Below are 24,219 nucleotides of genomic sequence, written 5' to 3'. Positions count from 1 at the left end.
TTGGGAAGGCTAAGGAAGCTGCCATACTAAGTATCAAGTACTTGCCATCCTACTGTGTGCGCTCCCATCGCAATGCAGCATGTCTCCCAGCAAAGCTTCTACTTGTGAGAGTGCTTCAGGGTTTGCATATTCTAAATTTTCAAAGTCTGTGTTTATGTGAAAAAAAAAGTCACATGATTTTAAGGCCAGAGGTGTGGATTTGGATGAATCCTGGATTCTGTGCATCCTTAATTTTAATTACTTTCATACATAAGATGGAAACTCAAGCAACTGGCAAGCTTTGGTAAATTCTGTTTTTCTGCCCCAATGTCCTGCTGAGGGTAACATATATGCGGATTCCCAAATCAGTGCCTGCTGCCTGGCCTGTGAGTAAAGCACACTGTGTTCTGCATGTGAGCCACTGGGTGGCAGCATTGTGTGCAAGTTGTGTGAAAATATTGGCCTCTGTTCTCATAACATGGCATGGCATAACATGTCCTTCAGCCTGCTGTAAAGATTTTCCAACTAAGATCTGCACCTTGTATGCGCTTCATTTGCACGAAGCCGCGCGCTCACGCATGCACGCACGCTCCAGCCCGTTCCTCCAAGGGGGGGGGGTGCGCGTGCAACGAATGACATCTTCAAATCCATATACTCGAGTATAAGCCGACTTTTTCACATTTTAGGTGCTGAAAAACTTGGCTTATACTCGAGTATATACAGTAATTAAGTATCCATGTAGACTACATTATTGTGGCAAGACAGTCAGGCAATTGGAGGATAAGGAGAGCATAAGCCTGCACCGAGTGGTTTTGGAAAGAGTAAAGAAACCGGTTGAACAAAAGCAGGATATTGGCCAGCAACCCGTGGGCAACACTGGGCAGAAGCACAACACGATACTTTAGCTTTTAGGTGTGTGTCAATTAAACGGGTGAAGATACAGCCAGGGGGTGGAGATGCGGAAATGATGCTCCTTCAGAAGAGAAGCTTTTTGGATACATGAAATAAAGCAGGATAAGAATTTCAGCAACTTCACAAAGGCATATGGGGTTGGCATAATAGTCTAAACAGGGCCAGTCCAGGCCTGCCAGCCAAGCTTTTTGTATATATTTATACATTATTATAGAACGGTTACATAATGTTTTCTTTTCTCTACAGGATATTAAACTGAATGGATTTTAAAAGAACATTATAATATGACCTTTCATTGTACACTGGTGACATCTTTTGGTGACATTGAAAAGCACATGATTTTTTATATTTATTGTGCAAATTCCGATTACTATTTCGTACAGTATTTAACAATTAAATATGTTGCACTAGACTAAGGTTTACTGAGTGAATCTGACTGGATTATTAAATAATTGCATTGTGATGTAGTATTTAAAATTTGGTGAAACACTGTTGCACTATCCATTAGAAAGGTCCTAGTTAGACCGGTGTCCCGGTCTGATAATAATTTATATATATATATATATATATATATATATATATATATATATAGTATACAGGGAGGAGCACACCCTATAAAAGTCCAAATGCCCTTGGTGCAGGTCAAAAAACAAAAATATAATAGAAAGAGTGCTGCACACATAGGGACTTGATACAAAAGAAAAAGTGGTTTTATTGAAAAAATTCCAACGTTTCGAGCACAATCTGTGCTCTTCCTCAGGGTGGTTTTGTCCCTGAGGAAGAGCACAGATTGTGCTCGAAACGTTGGAATTTTTTCAATAAAACCACTTTTTCTTTTGTATCAAGTCCCTATGTGTGCGGCACTCTTTCTATTATAATATATATATATATATACATATATATATATATATCCAGGGATGGGGTGACGGCACTCTCAGGGATTTACACAACGAAGTCTTTGAATTTTGCAAAAAATGTGAGGCTCTATTTAATCCAACGTTTCAGTTCCAAAATGGAACTTTCATCAGGGATGAAAGTTCCATTTTGGAACTGAAACGTTGGATTAAATAAAGCCTCACATTTTTTGCAAAATTCAAAGACTTCGTTGTGTAAATCCCTGAGAGTGCCGTCACCCCATCCCTGGATATCTGACTCTCTGCACAGGCACCCAGGTATTGTCTATCTTTATGGTGTGCAGCTTATTGGCAATCTGTATATATATATATATATATATATATATATATATACACATCCAGGAATACTTTATGAACGGGAATGCAAATAAAATTTAATGGGTAGAGCCAATGGGGAGACCGAGCCAGAACATGAGTGACCTTCTACCTCCTAACAGAATACATAGGCTGGGATTCTGGGGGTTCCCTGGTGCAGTAGCCTGTTGGGCCAGTGCTCCTCATAGCTGAATGAACTGGGTTGTACTGTAGGAATTCCACGACAGCATCTGCTTTATCTATCTTCTCTACATTCTGGTCCTGATGTGCATGCATGAGTGAAAAGCCAAACTTAGAAGCAATAAGCTTAACATAGAAGCAAAAAGTCAGATTCCACTCTGTTGTGCATGGCTACCTGGCCAAGGGCCCCAGCAAAGATAGAAGATTGCTATGTTGTGCTCCTACAGAGGTAACTGGGCTGGTGCAGTTTTCAGCTAAAAAAAGAACAAGCATGGGGTTTCAGGTAAGTAATTATAATTATTGGGGGTGCCTAACATTTTGGCACCATTAGTGATTATACCTCTTCTTCTCCTTCAAAAAAGGGGCACATTTTGGGCTCTTCCAAATCCACATAAACTTGCAGCAGGTTTAAGGTGCTGCAACCAGACCCCCGATTGAGAGCGGTGAGTTACCTGTAATGCTTATGATACACCGGTGACTGATCAACTAAATACGTTATTTGGTAAATGCTAGTTTGATTTTAGCCCTTGTGTATCAACTTAAAATTGATGCTCTAAAGTTAATGTGTATGCTTATAGAATAATGGTCTATTGAAGTTGGGTTGAAGTACCCAACATATCTTTTGGTATGCAAACATCTGTCCACTAATATTTCAGTTAAATATAAGCTATTTTTATTGTTTAATTTCCTTAACAGCTTGTTTTTGCATAAGGTATCAGGCACAGGCAATAATATAAGCACAGTAAAAATACCTAAAGTTGGGCAACAACACATTATTAGCAATGTTTATGTTTATGTAAGGACTCTTTGCTGCATGAGTTGGAACTTGTTGCAATGCATAACAAAAAGGAGATTTAGATATTGTGAGCAAGGCGTGTCACTTATTAAAAAAAACCATTATGTTCCTTGTGTGTACTTACTGTGCTCTGCACTGCCGTAGAGATGCTGGATAAGAATCCCAGTGCTCCAGTTATAGGAGAAGAACTCTCATTCTCTTTGGCATCAGCACTTTGTACCGAATCTGCACCTACAAGGAGTACATGGGAAAATATTATAGAACAGCCAGTTCTTAGTTTCAAGAAGGAAAACGTCCATTGTAACACCCTGATGTTTTATTATCATTTATAAATTACTCTGGGGCACTGCTGCAAGTCACTGATGGTAGCAAAGACACAGCTGTAGCAAAACTACAACTCTCAGTCTTTGAAGCTGGGAGATGCATTTTTAGCAACAGGGTGGCAACAGTTAATTCTGCAATTTGTATGATGCAGTTGTGGCTGTACGTGTGCCCAAAGTGCAGAATTGGCTTTGACCAAAATTCCACCACCATTTGTGATAGCACTAAATGTAAAGTGTTGTATTCAATTATACAGAAAGTTTAGTGGCGGAACTTGGCGCCAAAACATTAAAGAGAACAGTTGGCACTGAGGTCCATCTGTCCAAGTGGATCCAATAAGGTGTCACTACTACTATCAGAAGTAAAAACTGTACGTAATGTCAATAAAACTCAGAAAAAATAATTACTGTTAATGCTGATATGTACTGAATATTAAATCATCTGATCCTGGCTAGTAAACAAGTATAATTATAAAATAACCAGTTCAGTGCAGAGCTGTTTATACTGGTTCTGCCAGAACACTATACATGCAGCTTTCAGAATAATAATTACTTCCAGTTCTTCCCTCGGAAAATACATTCACTTTCAAAGAAACTGAAAATGAGTTCCAACCATAAATGCTAAATTGTTTAAGTTGCCCATACATGGGCAGATTTAAGCTGTCAATTCAGCCCATTCAGAGTCAGCAGCTTATCTGCCCATCTATCAATAATACAATCCTTGCCCTGATGGTCTGAATTCCTGTGGCTGTAGTACGATCATTTAGTACAAAGACCAAACAACTGAATCAGCCCAATATTGACCACCTCACCAAATGTGCAGATCTTTCTGTGGATGGCCAGCTTTAGGCTTCTCTTGACTATGGGTATAGGCCCAAAGTAGCACCACCGTCCTAAGACTACATAAAAAAGACTTTGCTCTGCTTGTTAATATGGCCAGTGGATGGTTTTCTTTCTGTATAATGTGATTTCTCTGGCTTTATCCATTATAAGCAGCTGTACCTGAGCTGGTGTTCCATGCTAGCCAAAGTCATCACCCCAGCAATCCACTGGAGTGTTTCTTGGAAGCACTTTCCCAGGAACAGCAGTTAATTGCTAACAATGAACAGCAATGTTGGGGGCAAAGGGAATGTTTGTGTTATCTGGTACAGATGTCAATATTGTACAACAATTTGGGAATTATTTTTCTTTTTCAGCTTCAGCTCCCTGAAGGAAAGTTCTTCTTGCTGAGGACGTGGGACTTGAAAGGAGTGGGCAACAGTTTCCAGATGAACCGCTGTACAAATGCTGGCTGAATACCCACCTTCTTCAGTCTCTTCTTGGCTTCTTATTGACAACTCAACTGGACTAGGGACTCCAAGGGAACTCTCAGCTTTTTCTATAGCACTAGTAATGCCATGGCCTGAAGGGAAAAGAAAAAAGTAATGATTAGTACCAACTTTTTATATAGCACATAGCATGTTTGCGGAAAATAATGTTTTTAGGATTGCTACCTATTTTGAAGTCTAATACTGGTCTGCGGGTGGAGGTCGGGAAGTGGAATCACTGGGGGTGGACAAGTGGCATCATGGGTCAGGAAAATGGGAGGGCAGAAGCAGGAAAATGGGCAAGGTGGAAAAAAGTCCATCTTAAGGTGCCCATACATGTGAAGATCCGCTCGCTTGGCGAGGTCACCAAGAGAGTGGATCTTCACCCGATATCCCCACCTACGGGTGGGCGATATCGGGGAACATGTAGGCTAATTCGATCGTTTGGCCCTGGGGCCAAACAATCGAATTATAATGGTGGCAATGGGGCAGTCGGTTCGGGGACTGCATCAGCAAGAAATAGGTAGATAGCAGGCACAGGACCACACAGAAACTTTTCTGTTAAGTGTTTATTACATGCATTTTTCAAGTCAAATTTGCCAAACTGCTGACCTATGTGGGCATGTATGGACTAGAAACTGGTAACCTTGTGATTTCCTTCTCATAAAAATGGCTAAGTGCCAAGTGTCTAGGCAAACAGAACTGGTAGCATGCTGTGAGCTTGCAAGGCCAACACTGGGTATCAATTTAACAAAAAAAACATATGAATACATTTTCATAATACATATAATATTAAAAAATGGTGTAAAATCAGGGAAATGTATAATAATGGTGTAAAATCAAGGAAACTAAAAAATGATAAGATCACCAAGTGTCTCTTATAACAGAAGTCTTACAAAAATTCTCCTTTCTTAGGAAGCAGATAAAACAATAAATAAAGTGGGTCACCTAATAGTATAATACTACTATAATAAAATACCCTGCGTGGGTGCATCAGTACATAGCATACATACTGTAAATGTGTTGGATTGCTCAAAGATTGCTATTGGGTCACACTTTATTATTTTATAGTTGGAATGACACCTAACTGTATCTGTTCACTACAAAGGCTTTTGTATAAAGTATTTAAGTCCAGTTATGTTGTCAGATAGCAGAACCCCCCCCTAAGAAAATAAAGCTTGCCATACACATACCAATATAATTGTGAAAAACTACATTTTGTATGCTTTTCGGACTGAAGGATCATCCAGATCCTCTTTATACCATGGTGATAGCCCATTTAGTTGATCGGAAAGGTTGGATAGCGATAATGCATGTATTATGTATCATTGGGGGACTTACACTGCATCTCTGGGAGGTCACTTTTGTACGATTGTTGTCTGACTTTTTATGTTCCGAACATTCTCCGATTTGCTTCCCGAATGTTAGTCGGAATAAGGCTAAAAGATTGCGTTTCTTTACTCAGATGGAGCAAAGATCTAATTTACTCACCCACGGTGGCCACGGTTGCTGAAGCCGTAGATATTAAAGATTTGCCCCAGTTTCCCCAGTAGCCCCATCCAGAGGGAGATTTGGCCTCAGAATCCTTTAAAAAATGAAAAGGAAACTAGTAATTGTCACATGAGAAATAACCCTTTTGGCACATTTCTACACACTTCAGAAAATGACAGAATGTGGAAACTGGTACGGAGCCTATTAGCTTTCTTTTTTTTAATTTAAACAAATGATTTTAACTTTATAAAATTATATCAACACAGTTGTTGCACAAGATGCTGGCAGAGGTACAAAGGTAGTTTAAATGATGTCATTTAAGAGCAGGAGCCACAATGTGAGATGTAGTTCCTATACAGTATCTAATGGCTAGATAGCCACGGGATATCTATTCATGTAACCTGCATGTACAATACAATAGATTGTAAAAAGTACACATTATCTCTTAAGGTGGCCATACACGTAAAGATCCGCTCGCCTGGCGATGTCGCCAAGCGAGCGGATCTTCTCCCGATATCCCCCACCTACGGGTGGGGAATATCGGGTAAATTCAGGCTAATTCGGTCGTTTGGCCCTGGGGCCAAATGATCAAATTAGAATGCCGGTAATAGGCGCAATTGGTCCGGGGACCGTCCCTGATCCAACCAAATGTTTTAACCTGCCCAATCGATATCTGGACGATTTCAGGCCAGATATCGGTCGGGCAGGCCCGTCGTTAGTGCCCCTACACGGGCCGATAAGCTGCCGAGTCGGTCTAAGGGACCCATATCGGCAGCTAAAATCGGCCCGTGTATGGCCACCTTAACCCATGTGTTTTCGCAGTGCATTTAAACACTACATCTTTGCAATCAAAGGGGATCTCTGGTTTTGTATTTTGGAACCACTCAAATTAATTGCAATGGAAGGCTCAGATGTTTATATGCATGAACAATCATTATACTAGTGAAACAGCAGAAATGTGAACTGCCACGTAGCTCAGTAACCTTTATCTTATCTTATCACCTGTGCACATTCATAGGAATTCCAATACCTGCTACAAGAAAAAACAATACATAAAACTGCCACAGAAATACTTCCTAACAGTTACTGTATATTCGTTACTCAGTTCTCCATTAAGACATAATGTGCCGGAAAGTATAACACTCCAGGTTGACATCAACAACCAGCATGCTTCATTCTCCTGTATAACATCAGGCTCTGCCATAATCTGTGCATAACAATATAATATAAACAACCATAGAAATGCAGACAAACCGATTTGTTCTTTTTTGGAAGGCTGGAGGAAGCACTCCGCCAAATCATTGCTCCTCTCTATTCTAAAGGTGGCCATACATCTTACAATTACAATCTTTCCCACAACCATTGGTTGCAGGAAAAATCGTTCGTCCACTCCACTAACGTTAGCGTTGATGATTCAGCAATAATGTTTGCCAATCAAAATTTAACATCCTGCCCGATTAAAGAGATGACCAATACCCAAGGCTGTCCTTAAAGTGCACCTATCACTTAAAAATTGCTTCCCCTACCAGAGGTGCAGGCTGAGGGCCGGATTTATAAGTCGGGCGCCCCGAGGCCGCCCCCTGCCCGTCGCCCTCCCCAAGCCCCTCCCACCCCATGCGCATGCGCAACCGGCGGCATACCGCCCTGCCACGCTAAAATATTTAAGTTTTTTGTCATATACGGAGCAATGGGGGAGAGGTCCCCATTGCTCCGTATATGACAAAAAACTTAAATATTTTAGCGTGGCAGGGCGGTATGCCGCCCCCCAATTTGTGCCGCCCTGGGCCCGGGCCTTTGTGGCCTTTCCACAAATCCGGGCCTGTGCAGGCTAACAGAACCCACACTCAGGTTGGGGGGAAACAATTGTTTTTTAAAAAACAATTAAAAAACAATCCCCTCCAGCGCTAGGCCACCCGTACTGGGATGGAGCTCCTGGTGCAGGTGGCCATGTTATTTAGTGCATGTGTATAATGAGCGAGACTCCCTCCAGGTGTGGGCAGCCAAGCACTGTAGGGGGCTATTTTTGGGTAATAGGTGCCCTTTAAAAGCTTTTTAAATATGAAATTGTGAAAGAAAAACATCCATACGATTTGCGCTGTTCTGTTAACCATTCAATATACTTACCAAATCATGTTTCTCGGGTGTTTTCTGCTCCTCCTGTTCTGCTGCCTCACTACTAGACTTGGCCTCTGGGCGTTTGCGGGTAATGGCCACTGGTTCTGAGACTGCCCGCTTTTGCTCTTTGGTGCTGTTTTCACTGGATGGTGCATCCCCTGGCTCATCCGGGGGCTGGCTGCTACGCCTGGGGTTTTCACTGCTGTCTTTCTCAGACATGCTTAAATGACCTATAAACAAAGTAAAAGGAATACTGACATCACATAATGATGTACTTTTGTGCTATTTCATTTGTACACAAGCATTAATGGTGTTGTGCTATTTTAACGCTCGGCACTTCAGCTAAGCTTATCTTTTAGTTTTTAATTACTGCACTTTCCTGTGAGACACTGCCCATCACAACTTGTAGCACACATTTCAAGAGGATCCCAGTTTTTGTTGGACAACAGGTATCTTAGTGTGTTTGCCTAGTTTCACACATTGGCACTCACCTCAAGTTGCTGGGAGCATGTATGGGCACAAATACATTCATGAACTGCGTTACTGCACACTCAGTTATACATCCATAGTGCAACATGTACATTCACATTTGGAAATAAGTTGAAATTTAGAGAGGAGAAAAAGTTGCCTGGAAATCAATCTGGACTGAAGTACTATCAGGCCTGGGCTGAGGATGGCAAGATTGTAAAGGTACAGGTATGGGACCTGTTATCCAGAATGCCCGGGACCTGGGGTTTTCCGGATAAGGGATCGTTCTGTAATTTGGATCTCTATAACTTAAGTCTGCTAAAAATCATTTAAATATTGAATAAACCCAATAGGCTTGTTTTGCCTCCAATAAGGATTAATTATATCTTAGTTGGGATCAAGTACAGGTACTATTTTATTATTACAGAGAAAAGGGAATCATTTAACCATGAAATAAACCCAATAGGGCTGTTCTGCCCCAATAAGGGGTAATTATATCTTAGTTGGGATCAAGTACAGGTACTGTTTTTAAAACTGAGAAATGGGAATCAATTAACCATGAAATAAACCCAATAGGCTTGTTTTGCCTCCAATAAGGGGTAATTATATCTTAGTTGGGATCAAGTACAGGTACTGTTTTATTATTACAGAGAAAAGGGAATCATTTAACCATTAAATAAACCCAATAGGGCTGTTCTGCCCCAATAAGGGGTAATTATATCTTAGTTGGGATCAAGTACAGGTACTGTTTTATTATTACAGAGAAAAGGGAATCATTTAACCATTAAATAAACCCAATAGGGCTGTTCTGCCCCAATAAGGGGTAATTATATCTTAGTTGGGATCAAGTACAGGTACTGTTTTATTATTACAGAGAAAAGGGAATCATTTAACCATTAAATAAACCCAATAGGGCTGTTCTGCCCCCAATAAGGGGTAATTATATCTTAGTTGGGATGAAGTACAGGTACTGTTTTATTATTACAGAGAAAAGGGAATCATTTAACCATTAAATAAACCCAATAGGGCTGTTCTGCCCCCAATAAGGGGTAATTATATCTTAGTTGGGATCAAGTACAGGTACTGTTTTATTATTACAGAGAAAAGGGAATCATTTAACCATTAAATAAACCCAATAGGGCTGTTCTGCCCCAATAAGGGGTAATTATATCTTCATTGGGATCAAGTACAGGTACTGTTTTATTATTACAGAGAAAAAGGAATCATTTAACCATTAAATAAACCCAATAGGGCTGTTCTGCCCCAATAAGGGGTAATTATATCTTAGTTGGGATCAAGTACAGGTACTTTTATTATTACAGAGAAAAAGGAAATCATTTTTAAAAATTAGAATTACTTGCTTATAATGGAGTCTATGGGAGATGGCCTTTCCGTAATTCAGAACTTTCTGGATAACGGGTTTCCGGATAACAGATCCCATACCTGTACCATATTGCCCACAGCTGCACTTGCACTGAGGGAGACTCAAACAAGCGTCCAAAATCTCCTGCCTGCCCAGTTCCTACTGCAACTTTATTCTGGAGATAGTTGCAAGAGGGGTGAGTGCTGGGAGGGCACCACATTAAATTCCACCTAAGTGCTTTAAAGTAGCAATGCTAACAACTGCATTCAAGTGCCCAGTAACATAGCAATTAACTCTTTGTACATTATTGGCCAGTCAGACTCCATAACTGCATAGGAACTTAACAAGTTTCACAGAAGTATATACTAAGGGGCAGATTTATCAAAGTCCGAATTTCAGATAATTAAAAGTACATTTGGCAAAAATTCGGAGTAAATACGATACGATTGGATGTGCATTAATTGCGCGAAAATTCACATCGTGGTCGCATGAAAATATCGTGGTGCGATCCGAAAGTTACAAAATGTTCGTATCTAAACAATCGTAAAAACGTTTCTGGCTTTGAACCTTCAGTGCATGATTTTGGAAGCCTCCCATAGGGCTCAATGGCACTCTGCAGCTCCAACCCGACCCAAGGAAAGCCTCCCCTAGGGCTCAATGGCACTCTGCAGCTCCAACCCGGCCCAAGGAAAGTCTCCCATAGGGCTCAATGGCACTCTGCAGCTCCAACCCAGCCCAAGGAAAGTCTCCCATAGGGCTCAATGGCACTCTGCAGCTCCAACCCGGCCCAAGGAAAGCCTCCCATAGGGCTCAATGGCACTCTGCAGCTCCAACCCGGCCCAAGGAAAGTCTCCCATAGGGCTCAATGGCACTCTGCAGCTCCAACCCGGCCCAAGGAAAGTCTTCCATAGGGCTCAATGGCACTCTGCAGCTCCAACCCGGCCCAAGGAAAGTCTCCCATAGGGCTCAATGGCACTCTGCAGCTCCAACCCGGCCCAAGGAAAGTCTCCCATAGGGCTCAATGGCACTCTGCAGCTCCAACCCGGCCCAAGGAAAGTCTTCCATAGGGCTCAATGGCACTCTGCAGCTCCAACCCGGCCCAAGGAAAGTCTCCCATAGGGCTCAATGGCACTCTGCAGCTCCAACCCGGCCCAAGGAAAGTCTCCCATAGGGCTCAATGGCACTCTGCAGCTCCAACCTGGCCCAAGGAATGTCTCCCATAGGGCTCAATGGCACTCTGCAGCTCCAACCCGGCCCAAGGAAAGTCTCCCATAGGGCTCAATGGCACTCTGCAGCTCCAACCCGGCCCAAGGAAAGTCTCCCATAGGGCTCAATGGCACTCTGCAGCTCCAACCCGGCCCAAGGAAAGTCTCCCATAGGGCTCAATGGCACTCTGCAGCTCCAACCTGGCCCAAGGAAAGCCTCCCATAGGGCTCAATGGCACTCTGCAGCTCCAACCTGGCCCAAGGAAAGTCACCATACCGAGCTTGAATGAATTCCGAGACTTTCGTTATTGTTGTGCAAAGAAAGAAAAATATGATTTTTTTTGTGCAATAGCATACAGATCACGAAAAAGTCGTACTTTTTTTAACTATATTATCGTTAACAGTACGAACAGTTCTAAACTTCAGAAAACATACAAATTTTTTGTAATCGTACACATTCAGACTTTGATAAATCTGCCCCTATATCTCCTGATCTCAGGGCCATCGCCCAATGTAATAAAATACGTTTTCTTCAGCAGAACTATTTATTATCATTATGTGATTCCAGTCCCTGGGTAAGTAAACAGCAATAGTTTTTATTTGCCCTGTGTTGGTTTTAACAAGCCTTGCCAACATTGCTCAAGAACTGGCAATTCCCCAGGAAGCACCTCTGTTACGAACCCTGATCTGCTACAAAATATCACATATTTCAAAGCAATATTTGATAGTACAGGTATGGGACCTGTTATCCAGAATGCTTGGGACCTGGGGTTTTCCGGATAAGGGATCTTTCAATAATTTGGATCTCCATAACTTAAGTCTGCTAAAAATCATTTAAATATTGAATAAACCCAATAGGATTGTATTGCATTAAATAAACCCAGTAAGGACTGTTCTGCCCCCAATAAGGGGTAATTATATCTTAGTTGGGATCAAGTACAGGTACTGTTTTATTATTACAGAGAAAAGGGAATCATTTAACCATTAAATAAACCCAATAGGGCTGTTCTGCCCCCAATAAGGGGTAATTATATCTTAGTTGGGATCAAGTACAGGTACTGTTTTATTATTACAGAGAAAAGGGAATCATTTAACCATGAAATAAACCCAATAGGGCTGTTCTGCCCCCAATAAGGGGTAATTATATCTTAGTTGGGATCAAGTACAGGTACTGTTTTATTATTACAGAGAAAAGGGAATCATTTAACTATTAAATAAACCCAATAGGGCTGTTCTGCCCCAATAAGGGGTAATTATATCTTAGTTGGGATCAAGTACAGGTACTGTTTTATTATTACAGAGAAAAGGGAATCATTTAACCATTAAATAAACCCAATAGGGCTGTTCTGCCCCCAATAAGGGGTAATTATATCTTAGTTGGGATCAAGTACAGGTACTGTTTTATTATTACAGAGAAAAGGGAATCATTTAACCATTAAATAAACCCAATAGGGCTGTTCTGCCCCAATAAGGGGTAATTATATCTTAGTTGGGATCAAGTACAGGTACTGTTTTATTATTACAGAGAAAAGGGAATCATTTAACCATTAAATAAACCCAATAGGGCTGTTCTGCCCCAATAAGGGGTAATTATATCTTAGTTGGGATCAAGTACAGGTACTGTTTTATTATTACAGAGAAAAGGGAATCATTTAACCATTAAATAAACCCAATAGGGCTGTTCTGCCCCCAATAAGGGGTAATTATATCTTAGTTGGGATCAAGTACAGGTACTGTTTTATTATTACAGGGAAAAAGAAGATACATTTTAAAAATAAGAATGATTTGCTTATAATGGAGTCTATGGGAAATGGCCTTTCTGTAATTCGGAACTTTATGGATAACGGGTTTCTGCAAAAGGGATCCCATACCGGTACTGACCTTTTATTACTGCTCAATATGTCCCACGTTAGTCCATTTAATGAAATATAGAGCTGTCACTATAGTATGCTACCTAAACCCATCACTAGGCATTAAACCCAGGAAGGGAACAGCTACATTTGAAGAGGCACCTCAGGGGCAGAATTACGTAAGCAAGGGTATAACCGAGGTCAAGTCACATCAAAGCATACATTATTGTCATCTCAACTGCAGAGAAACAACATACACAGTCAGTGCACATAACAATCTGCAAAATATATCAGTGCTGATGCTTCATACTTAAAGGAACAGTAACACCAAAAAAATAAAAGTGTATTAAATGTTGTTTCTAGTATTGTTTGAAGAATTTTGTTTGCTTTAATAACAGATCTTTCAAATCTCCCAGCAATTCAGTTTCATTTGAAGAGGTTGGACTGGATTGATCTGAGAAGGTTCTAGGTAGATTTTCCCTTCCCTTATCATTTCTTTCTCTCCGATTAAAATGGAGGGAGAATTTCTGTGACTGAGGATTGGTTTTCTGAGACATCTTAATTGGTTATTGATTACGTACTGAGGTGGAACAGGGAACAGAATATTGCTTACTGTTTATAACTATTGAACAGACTATAACCTCACACAGTGGTATTTCTTAGGGTGCTTAAATGTATTGTTGTTGTGTAAGTGATTGGTTGAAGGGAGTTGAAATTGTTCTTCTTGGGAACAGAATCTTGATTTTGCCTTGACAAAGCCTATGCTAAATGCGCGTCGGAGTGTTCATCTTTAGTCAATCTTGATATAATTGTGCCAAGGTAAAATATGAGTAAAGAAGTAGCACAATTTAGGTAGGGGGCATTAATAGGCAATTAAACTTAAGGCTCACTACTGAGTATGGTCAGGCAGGAAATAGTGAAATGGAGTAATAGGTGCTGCTGAGCAGCTAGAATTGTCTGCATTGCCAGTCTCATTCAAACCCATTTTGTGCCGAGGCAATAACCGTTTGGTATAGTAGGTACAACCAACAATTAGTGAATAGGCTGGAGACCTAACAAAGTACTGGAAGCTGCTGAACAGCTAGTATTTGTACTGATCAAGCAGATGGAATCCACCGAGGTAACTGTGGTTCAATAAAGTAAGCACAGTAATAACACAAATTTCCTTGATATGTAGACACCATGCAATAGCATCGGTTAATTGCTTCCCTAGGATAGTGCCATATAGCAAGTAGAATCAGTTAGTCCAGGGGTGGGCAAAATGTTGATCGCGGTCCACCAGTCGATCCCATGCAGCGTGTTGGGTATGTGTAAGTACGCTGCGTCGCGTATGTATGCAGGGTGGAGTCAAAAGTAGATCGCCGGAGGAAAAAGTCTGGGCACCCCTGAGATAGTCTGTAGGTGGGCCAGGGTGTCAGATGCAGCTGAGCAGCAGGCTTCGCATATACTTACCTTAAGAATTAATTGCACCAAGATAAAGATCTGTAGCAAAGTAGGCACACTTAGGCTAATGCCAGACGAGGCGTAGGGCGGATATTTTCGGCAAGTGGAAAAGCGCTTACTGAGTATACCGCCCTATGCCGCCTGCATCCGAATGAATAGAATACGCTCGGGTGAAGACACATGTAGCCGAAATACACATAAAAACGTGAGACTTTCAAACTCTCGCGTTTTTATGTGTATTTCCGCTACATGTGCCAGCACCCGAGCGTATTCGATTCATTCGGGTGCAGGCACAAGTAGGAGGCGTAGGATGGAATTTTCGGCAAGCGTTTTTCCGCCCTACACCTCGTCTGGCATTAGCCTTAAGTTGCACTTCAATACATTTGAGCACTCTACTCTACTACTGTGCGAGTTTATATTCTGTTCAATATATACGGAATCAGTTCAACAAAAATATGATCTGAAGGCCAAAGTTGGGTTATGGAACAGAACTATAATCATCGTTAATATTCGAGTAAACAAGGTCCAGAGCTTTTTTTGCTTCACATTGTGAAATCAGCATCTTGGTAAAACCTTAGAAAAGCCGACTTACGATTCACATGCAACAATGAGAACTTTTTCAAAATAAGCAGTTTGGATGTAATGTATAGCATTATACAGCTCAGCTAGCACTTGAACAACATTAGAGCTTGGGCCACATAGACAGCAGTAACAATAACAACTGGAAATTCCCTTGGCAGGTAAAAAGGTTTACATTGAGCCATTAAAGCTAGCGCCACCATCGCAGAACAATAGCTTGAGATGACTTGCATTCATGCATCAATACTTATTGATATAAACACAAATACCTCCTCCGCAACTTTTGCCAGATGCCTCAGTCTGTTCGTCAGCTCAAAAACAGATAATCCATCTTTTTGAGAGTAGATATTCCTATGTAGCCATGTTTCAACAAACACAAAGCACTACAGTCTCTCATCTCACATTCTGCGTAATCGAATGCAATCCAATGTATCTATTGATCGGACATTAGCAAGGAAAATAGACACTAATACTGGTCTAATCACCTTTAAACTAATAGAGAGTGCCATTCTGAGACAATTTGCAGTTGGTCTTCATTCTATTTCATTTGTGGGGGGGGTTTGTGATTTAGCTTTTTGCTCAGCTGCTTTCCAGTTTGGAATCTCAGCAGCTATCTGGTTGCTAGGGTCTAATTTAACCTGGCAACCAGGAAGTGGTTTGAAAGCGGGACAGGAATATGAATAGAGAAGGGCCTAAATAGAAAGTAAAGTAATAAAAAGTAACAATAACAATAAAATTATAGCCTAACAAAGCACAGGTCAGAATGAAACTCCGTACCCCAGTGCTGCAAGACTTCATGTTCAAAAATAGTATTTTCTAAGTCTGTTCATTCGATGAGTTCTGTTAGTCAGAAACAGCAAAGAACATAGCAAGAGGGAGACAGTTAATGCTTTCAAACGCCATTACATTTACAAATAACTTCAAAGCCACTGAAAATTTGTACGCTGAAAGGAAAGGTAGAAATGTGTATTTTGCAAACAACAAATATTTGGTGAAGATGCCCTTATATCCAACAATATACGGCATATTATACAATATCACACAAGTACATGTCAATAATTCCCAGCCTCTGTTTCCCTCAGTGAGGTTGGGGAATGCCCTTCCTAGTGATGCTGTAATGGCAGATTCTGTTAGTGCCTATAAGAGGGGCTTGGATGGGTTCTTGAACAAGCATAGTACCCAAGGCTATTGTGATACTAATATCTACAGTTAGTATTATATGTTTGTATATATAGTTTATGTATGTGAGTGTATAGATTGGTAAGTATAGGTTGTGGGTGCTGAGTTTACTTGGAAGGGTTGAACTTGATGGTCTTTTTTCAACCCTATGTAACTATAGGGAACTCCCTGAGATCCCCTGTTGCACACTGTCACAGCCCTGGGACCAAACGATCGAATTATATTGGTGTCAATGGGGCAGTCAGTTCGGGGACCGCATCAACGAGCTGATGCAGTCCCCGATCCGACTGAATTTTCTGTTCATTCGATGAGTTCTGTTAGTCAGAAACAGCCAGAATCGGAATCCAAGGGACCGATATCGGCAGCTATAACCGGCCCGTGTATGGGGACCTTTGCTCGCTCCGTGGGCAATCAGCCTTATAAAAAAATGAGTGCACTCCCCCTTTTTTACAATTTAGTTTAAAGGAGAACTATACCCCCGGGCACAAAAAACACCCATAACTATCACTGCCTAGACCTCCCTCACCTCTCCCTTATCGCATTGTTTTTAGGTTTAATGACTGTCTCTATCGCTAACCGCTAACTAAAAATGCAGAGTAGCACAGCCACATACCTCGCCGACATCTTCTTTTCAACTGAAGACACTTTGGGTCTCTCTGATACGAACCTGCTTGTGCATGCGCAGTTGGAGGTAGCAGGAGATTCGCTTCAACTGCGCATAGCAAGTTGGTTAGGTGTCGGCGGTGAGACCCGAAGAGTCTTCAGTCAGTAAAATGTCGGCCAGGTACGCGGCTGCGCTCCTCTGCATTTTTAGTTAGCGGTTAGCGATAGGGACAGTCATTACACTTAAAAACAATGCTATAAGGGAGAGGTGAGGGGGGTCTAGGCAGTGGTCTAGTTATGGGTGCTTTTTGCGCCCGGGGGTATAGTTCTCCTTTAAGGTTCACTAGTTCTCTTAAGCTGGCTATACATGTTACAATTCCGATCTTTACTGAGAGCATTGGTCACCGGAAAGATTGTTTGTACCCTCCACTGATGTTAAAGGAACAGTAACATCAAAAAATTTAAGTGTTTTAAAGTAATTAAAATATAATGTGCTGTTGCTCTGCAAAAAAATTGTGTTTTTGCTACAGAAAAGCTACTATATAAATAAGCTGCTGTGTAGCCATGGGGGCAGCCATTCAAGCTGGAAAAAAGGAGAAAAGGCACAGGTTACGTAGCAGATAACTAGTAGATAAGCCCCATATAAGTAACCTGTGCCTTTTCTTCTTTGAATGGCTGCCCCCATGGCTACACAGCAGCTAACTTATATAAACTATAGTAGTCTTTCTGAGGCAAACACACCAGTTGTAGCAATGCAGGGCAACAGCACATTGTATTGTTATTACTTTTATACACTTTCATTTTTTGGTGTTACTGTTCCTTTAAGGACTAAATCGTCAGATATGGAGGTAGAAACAACAGGAATTCTACCCCTATCTGATGATTCAGCCCTAAATGCAGATTTTGCTCGGGCGCCTTCAACGTCACTTGATCAAAATCTTTTGTCCTCCCTGATCGAGACGACCAATATCCAAGGTTTTGCCGATATCGGTCATCTTGTCGATCCCCCATACACGCACCGAATATCGTACGAAACCTTGTTTTGTACAATAATATGGCCAGCTTTAGGGCTAAACTCCACTGGAGATATTGCTCAGATTTTGTTGGTCACCTTTTATCTGATCTTGTCATGCAACACAAACAGTACAAGATTTTGTAGGTTTCTGCATCTACATCTGACTGTCTGACACCATTTTATCTCCTTGGATGAAGATGCAGCTTTACAACTTCCAGCAGACATGTGGTGTTGGATGACAATCCTTTAATGTAATTTACACATGTATCAGTTCCATAATATTTTAACCCATGCTACTACATCCGACTTGTAGGATGCGTTTTGTCTGTCGGACACCATGCTACAAGATCTCCTGTGGAGTTTAGCCCTTAGAGCAGGGGTTCTCAAAACGACAGCCCCCCGTGGTCACTTACCTGGCCCTCCTGCGTCCTCACCCCTGGCTACCGCATCAGACGTGACATGCTGGGGCCAAGGACAACACTGATGCAGGCAGTAGCCAGGGGTGAGAACGTAGCGGGTGGGAGCCAGTAAATGGCCGTGGCCTGTAGTTTGAGGACCCCTGAGGGTGCAATGAGATGATATGACGTTTTATAAGCTGAGCGGGGACACACAGGGCATGGCTAAGAGGATGTGGGGGTATTCTGATGTAGAGTAGTAAGGTGTAAGGGCCTGGAGAGATTTGTAAATTATAATTCCCAGCATTACTAGGTGTTGTGGGGTATTGGTGGGGTTCTAGTTAGTGGCATAAATCTGTAATTCCCACTACATACAGTTAAAGGGCTATCTCACATGGGTGTCTATCCTGTAAGAGTCCAGCTGTTATTGCACAAACAATGTGTACTTTGTGCTTTCTTCTTGTTACCATGGTAATCTTAATATCTGGTGGGGGTACAAAGGTCCAGGTTGTACATTTAATTTTAAGGACACATCAGCCCTGAGATGCTTTAGACTGAAGCCGCCAGAAATCACGGGGTCCCTCACAACAAAATTTTCTGGGCCCCCCTACCATCAATACAGAGGACACACAGACATAAAAAGTATTAGGGCCCCCCTATTACAGTGCCCCCTAACGCTATGCTGGCCAGGGCCCCCCTAACGCTATGCTGGCCACAGCCCCCCCATACACAGTGTCCCTAATTGCCCCATAGACAGTGCCCTCCATTGCCCCATAGATAGTGCCACCAATTGCCCCATAGACAGTGCCACCAATTGCCCCATAGACAGTGCCCCCAATTGCCCCATAGATAGTGCCACCAATTGCCCCATAGACAGTGCCACCAATTGCCCCATAGACAGTGCCACCAATTGCCCCATAGATAGTGCCACCAATTGCCCCATAGACAGTGCCACCAATTGCCCCATAGACAGTGCCACCAATTGCCCCATAGACAGTGCCACCAATTGCCCCATAGACAGTGCCACCAATTGCCCCATAGACAGTGCCACCAAGTGCCCCATAGACAGTGCCCCCGAAGTCGTTGTCGTCTTCTTTTTCTGCTCCTTGTGCGGCTTCTCCTTCTTCAGCGGTGGCGGCAACAGGCCCTTTTTATAAGGTTGCGCCCCGTGCGTACTGACGTCACACTAACGTACGCACCGGGCGCGACCAATCAGCCCTAAGCGTAGATCTTGCTCGGGCACGGGTCAAAATCTTTTAACCTGGCCAATCGACGAGTCGACCGATATTCGCAGCCTTTTGCCATACACGCAGCAAATATCGTACGAAACCGATATTACCCGGTTCGCGTATGGCCGGCTTAAGAGTGAAGACACACAGAGCTACTTAGTAGCAGCTACCTGTCACGGCTACTAAACGCCAGAAAATCCCCTGCCATAGACAATACTGAGAATTACCGCTGCTAAAACACATGTAGAGACAATTATCAGTAAATGATCAGCATTGTCTATTTTAGCAGCCGTGACAAGTAGCTGCTACTAGTAGCTCTGTGTGTCTTTACCCTTATGGTATATAATGTACCAATATACCCCAGTGCTCAAGAAGCATGAAAAAACTCCATACATGAATAAGTTACTTGGTAGATGGTAACAGTTCATATCATAGCAGCCCAGCCCCACATGCCTGTAAGCCACTTACTCTCAGTAAGAAGAGTCCCACGTAGTGCAGCTTCCCAGACGTGTCACTCTCCTTCTCTCCCCCTTAGATTCATGCGCCCATCCTTCCGCCCATGTGACTTTCCTCCCAGTGCCCGCAGGGTCCTAATGCTCTCTCTTATTCATTCACTGACAGCAACTCCCAAGCAATCACAAAACCCACACAAAAACCACAATATACCGATAAGAATTTTAAACAATTTAACACAAGCATACACATCCATACTTACATGTAAGGCGTTTCTGTAATACAATCAGGGTTGCCAGACTTATTTTTTCAAACTAGCCAAAGTCAGTTCTAAAAAAAAACTAGCCCAAAGCCACTTTGAAAGTAGCCCAGAAATAGCCCAGTATGCGCAATGAAAAAAAATCTAAAAAGATAGAAGTAAAGAGCAAAAAGCAATACAAAACAGAGCCTCTGGCCATACTGTCCAATTGCATGCTGGGTATTGTAGTTTTATATTAAGTCTAGCTGTAGGCTAATTGTTAAGAGCAAAAAGCAATACCAAACAGAGCCTCTGTCTATACTGTCCAATTGCATGCTGGGTATTGTAGTTTTATATTACGTCTAGCTGTAGGCTAATTGTTAAGAGCAAAAAGCAATACCAAACAGAGCCTCTGGCTATACTGTCCAATTGCATGCTGGGTATTGTAGTTTTATATTAAGTCTAGCTGTAGGCTGATTGTTAAGAGCAAAAAGCAATACAAAACAGAGCCTCTGGCTATACTGTCCAATTGCATGCTGGGTATTGTAGTTTTATATTAAGTCTAGCTGTAGACTAATTGTTAAGAGCAAAAAGAAATACAAAACAGAGCCTCTGGCTGTACTGTCCAATTGCATGCTGGGTATTGTAGTTTTAGATTAAGTCTAGCTGTAGGCTAATTGTTAAGAGCAAAAAGCAATACAAAACAGAGCCTCTGGCTATACTGTCCAATTGCATGCTGGGTATTGTAGTTTTATATTAAGTCTAGCTGTAGGCTAATTGTTAAGAGCAAAAAGCAATACAAAACAGAGCCTCTGGCTATACTGTCCAATTGCATGCTGGGTATTGTAGTTTTACATTAAGTCTACCTGTAGGCTGATTGTTAAGAGCCAAAAGCAATACAAAACAGAGCCTCTGTCTATACTGTCCAATTGCATGCTGGGTATTGTAGTTTTATATTAAGTCTAGCTGTAGGCTAATTGTTAAGAGCAAAAAGCAGTACAAAACAGAGCCTCTGGCTATACTGTCCAATTGCATGCTGGGTATTGTAGTTTTATATTAAGTCTACCTGTAGGCTAATTGTTAAGAGCAAAAAGCAATACAAAACAGAGCCTCTGGCTATACTGTCCAATTGCATGCTGGGTATTGTAGTTTTATATTAAGTCTACCTGTAGGCTAATTGTTAAGAGCAAAAAGCAGTACAAAACAGAGCCTCTGGCTATACTGTCCAATTGCATGCTGGATATTGTAGTTTTATATTAAGTCTAGCTGTAGGCTAATTGTTAAGAGCAAAAAGCAATACAAAACAGAGCCTCTGTCTATACTGTCCAATTGCATGCTGGGTATTGTAGTTTTATATTAATCCTAACTGTAGGCTAGTTGTTAGATACAAACTACATTACCCAGCATGCAGTGGAACAGGCACGCTAGGAGTAAAAAACTTTGGCTAGTTTCCAAACTACAAACCCAAAAAATAGCCCAAAACTGTACCTGGCGGGTTTGTACTTTGGAAACCCGCCTGGGCTTTAAATTAGTAGCCCAATTTGGTGGAAAAACCGCCAAGCTGGCAACCCTGAATACAATACACTTCTACACTTCCTTTGTACCTTTAGCACCCTCTGCTGGTATTTACATTGTTTAAATTGAATGAATACATTCATAAATAGATACAAATGTATTTCTCACATAAATAATTAAATAATTGTATCCAAATGTAGCGACCTAAAGGATAAATAATCCTTATAGCATTTAACCCTTCACTTCCGCATTTCACTGTTACTGAGTGGAAGCCCATGTATCTATTTTTCCCATTAACAGTTTGTACTTTATTGGACTATAGGTACGACCACTTCCTGCACACTGTAATATATTATTTAGCAGGGGGTGGATCTTCCCCTTTGCCCTGCATCTGTTGAACCAGGTGGATGTTCACTGAGCCTGGGATCAACAAGGCCCTAGAGCAGGAGTCCTCAAACTACGCCCCCCCAAGGTCATTTACCCAGCCTCTGCCCCCGCTGCATCCTCACACCTGGCTACTACCTGTCTGCATCAGTACCTCGGCCCCACTCTGAGGCAGACAGGTAGTAGCAAGAGGTGAGGATGCAGCAGGGATGGGGCCTTAGTTTGAGGACTAACTATAGTCTGGCCCCCCAACAGTCTGAGGTACCATGACCTGGCCCCCTGTTTAAAACGTTTGAGGACCCCTGCCCTAGAGGGACCAGTACCTCTGGTGAAGTCAGGAACGAGAGACCCCCATGAACGAGGAATACTGTAGTAAGGTTAGTTCTTTTATAGCACTTTCTAGGAAAGTGAGATAGTCAGCTTTGGTTAGCAAGAGCAGCTTTCTTGCCCCAACCAGGAGAGATAGCTGGGAGTATTCTGCTTTACAGGCTCTGCTGCCTTAGTGTAGGACAGTGATCCCCAACCAGTGGCTCGGGGGCAACATGTTGCTCCCCAACCCCTTGGATGTTGCTCTCAGTGCCCCCAAACCAGGGAGTTATTTTTGAATTCCTGACTTGGGGGCAAGTTTTGGTTGAATAAAAACAAGATTTCCTATCAAATAAAGCCCCTGTAAGCTGATAGGGTGCATAGAGGCTGCCTAATAGCCAATCACAGCCCTTATTTGGCTCCTCCATGAACTTTTATGGTGCTTTTGTTGCTCTCCAAGTCTTTTTACAGTTGACTGTGGCTCACGAGTAAGAAAGGTTGGGGATCCCTGTTGTAGGGACTGCAGTAGTGACAAGGGCATCAGCTGTTTGGCATCCGGTCCATTAAGGTAGCAACCCTAAGGATAAAGAATACCCAGTGGTTCATCTGTACATTGTTTGCTCTGCATTCTCTACATCTGCATTTTGACTATTACTGTATTACTGCATAACCCTGTATCATCATTGATCATTTGTCTTGAACAATAAACCTAGTACTGTCTGAGTTTGTTGCAAGAACCTTCTGGCACCCTTTATTTCTTATTACTTTGCACACAGCATAAAATTGTAGTTGCACTACCTCCCCCTTCGAACATTCCACATAGCAAAGGCCTATCCTAAGTGTTAGAGTCCAGTATACCCCATGTTCTATAGCCAGTGTCGGACTGGCCAACTAGGATACCAGGAAAACTCCCGGTGGGCCCAGGGGTCAGTGGGCCCTCCTGCTCCTGCCCATTTGGCCTGTTTCATGCTCATTCCCTATTTCTGAATGGGAACAAAGAAGAGAAATAGAATAGATGTTGGAATATAAATAAAAGAGACTGGGAGAATAAAGAGGTTGGGTGAAGAAAGGAGGAAAAATAGTTTGGAGAGTGGGCCTAGGGAAGGGGTGTAAACTTCCACACACACACCTATTGAAAGTAAAAGTTAATATAGGGTGTGCTGAACCAATTCTATCAAAAAGTCATTAATAAACATACAGCCAATGCCCAAATTTATGCCCAATACTGACCTGGGTGTACATAAACCCCAGGTCCTCCGCTGAAAGCCAGCACCCCCACACTGGAAATCACATAGGTCACGAGAAACTCACCGACGCTGGTTTGGGTGCCTGGACCCCCGAACCCGTAGATAAAATCCAATCTTTATTCACATCCTTTTAAAACCCAGAACGTTCTGGGTTTTAAAAGGATGTGAATAAAGATCGGATTTTATCTATACTCTGGCGGCCTGTGGCGCTCCGAGAGCCGTTTGCTTCTGAAGATTTGGTCTTGCTTCTTTTGGGCTACGGGTTTGGGGTTCGCGGTCCACCAGTCGATCCCCTGTGGAATTCTGATGGACCGCGACGAAGCTGGGGGATGCGGAAGTGCGATATGCTGTGTCGCGTGGGGAGGAGTCACCGGTTGATTGCTGATGGAAAATGTTGGCCAACCCTGGCAGGGTCGGA

General features: G+C 42.2%; 1 protein-coding gene across 1 annotated transcript in view; it reads right to left on the bottom strand.

Annotated features, from left to right (window-relative positions):
- The window catches only part of fam114a2 (family with sequence similarity 114 member A2), a 33,974-nt gene extending 13,796 nt beyond the window's left edge, over window positions 1-20,178 (bottom strand). The window contains 5 exon segments of the mRNA NM_001199935.1: window positions 3,221-3,327; window positions 4,720-4,818; window positions 6,215-6,308; window positions 8,339-8,559; window positions 20,127-20,178. Coding sequence (NP_001186864.1) covers window positions 3,221-3,327; window positions 4,720-4,818; window positions 6,215-6,308; window positions 8,339-8,548 — 510 coding nt within the window. The 5' untranslated portion in view covers window positions 8,549-8,559; window positions 20,127-20,178.
- Between the last annotated feature and the right edge of the window lie 4,041 nt (window positions 20,179-24,219).

Source organism: Xenopus tropicalis, chromosome 3, assembly GCF_000004195.4.
Source record: "Xenopus tropicalis strain Nigerian chromosome 3, UCB_Xtro_10.0, whole genome shotgun sequence".
NCBI classification, from domain to species: Eukaryota; Metazoa; Chordata; class Amphibia; order Anura; family Pipidae; genus Xenopus; species Xenopus tropicalis.
The sequence above is the reverse complement of the archived record's forward strand: the minus strand, read 5'-3'. Positions and strand labels throughout refer to the sequence as shown.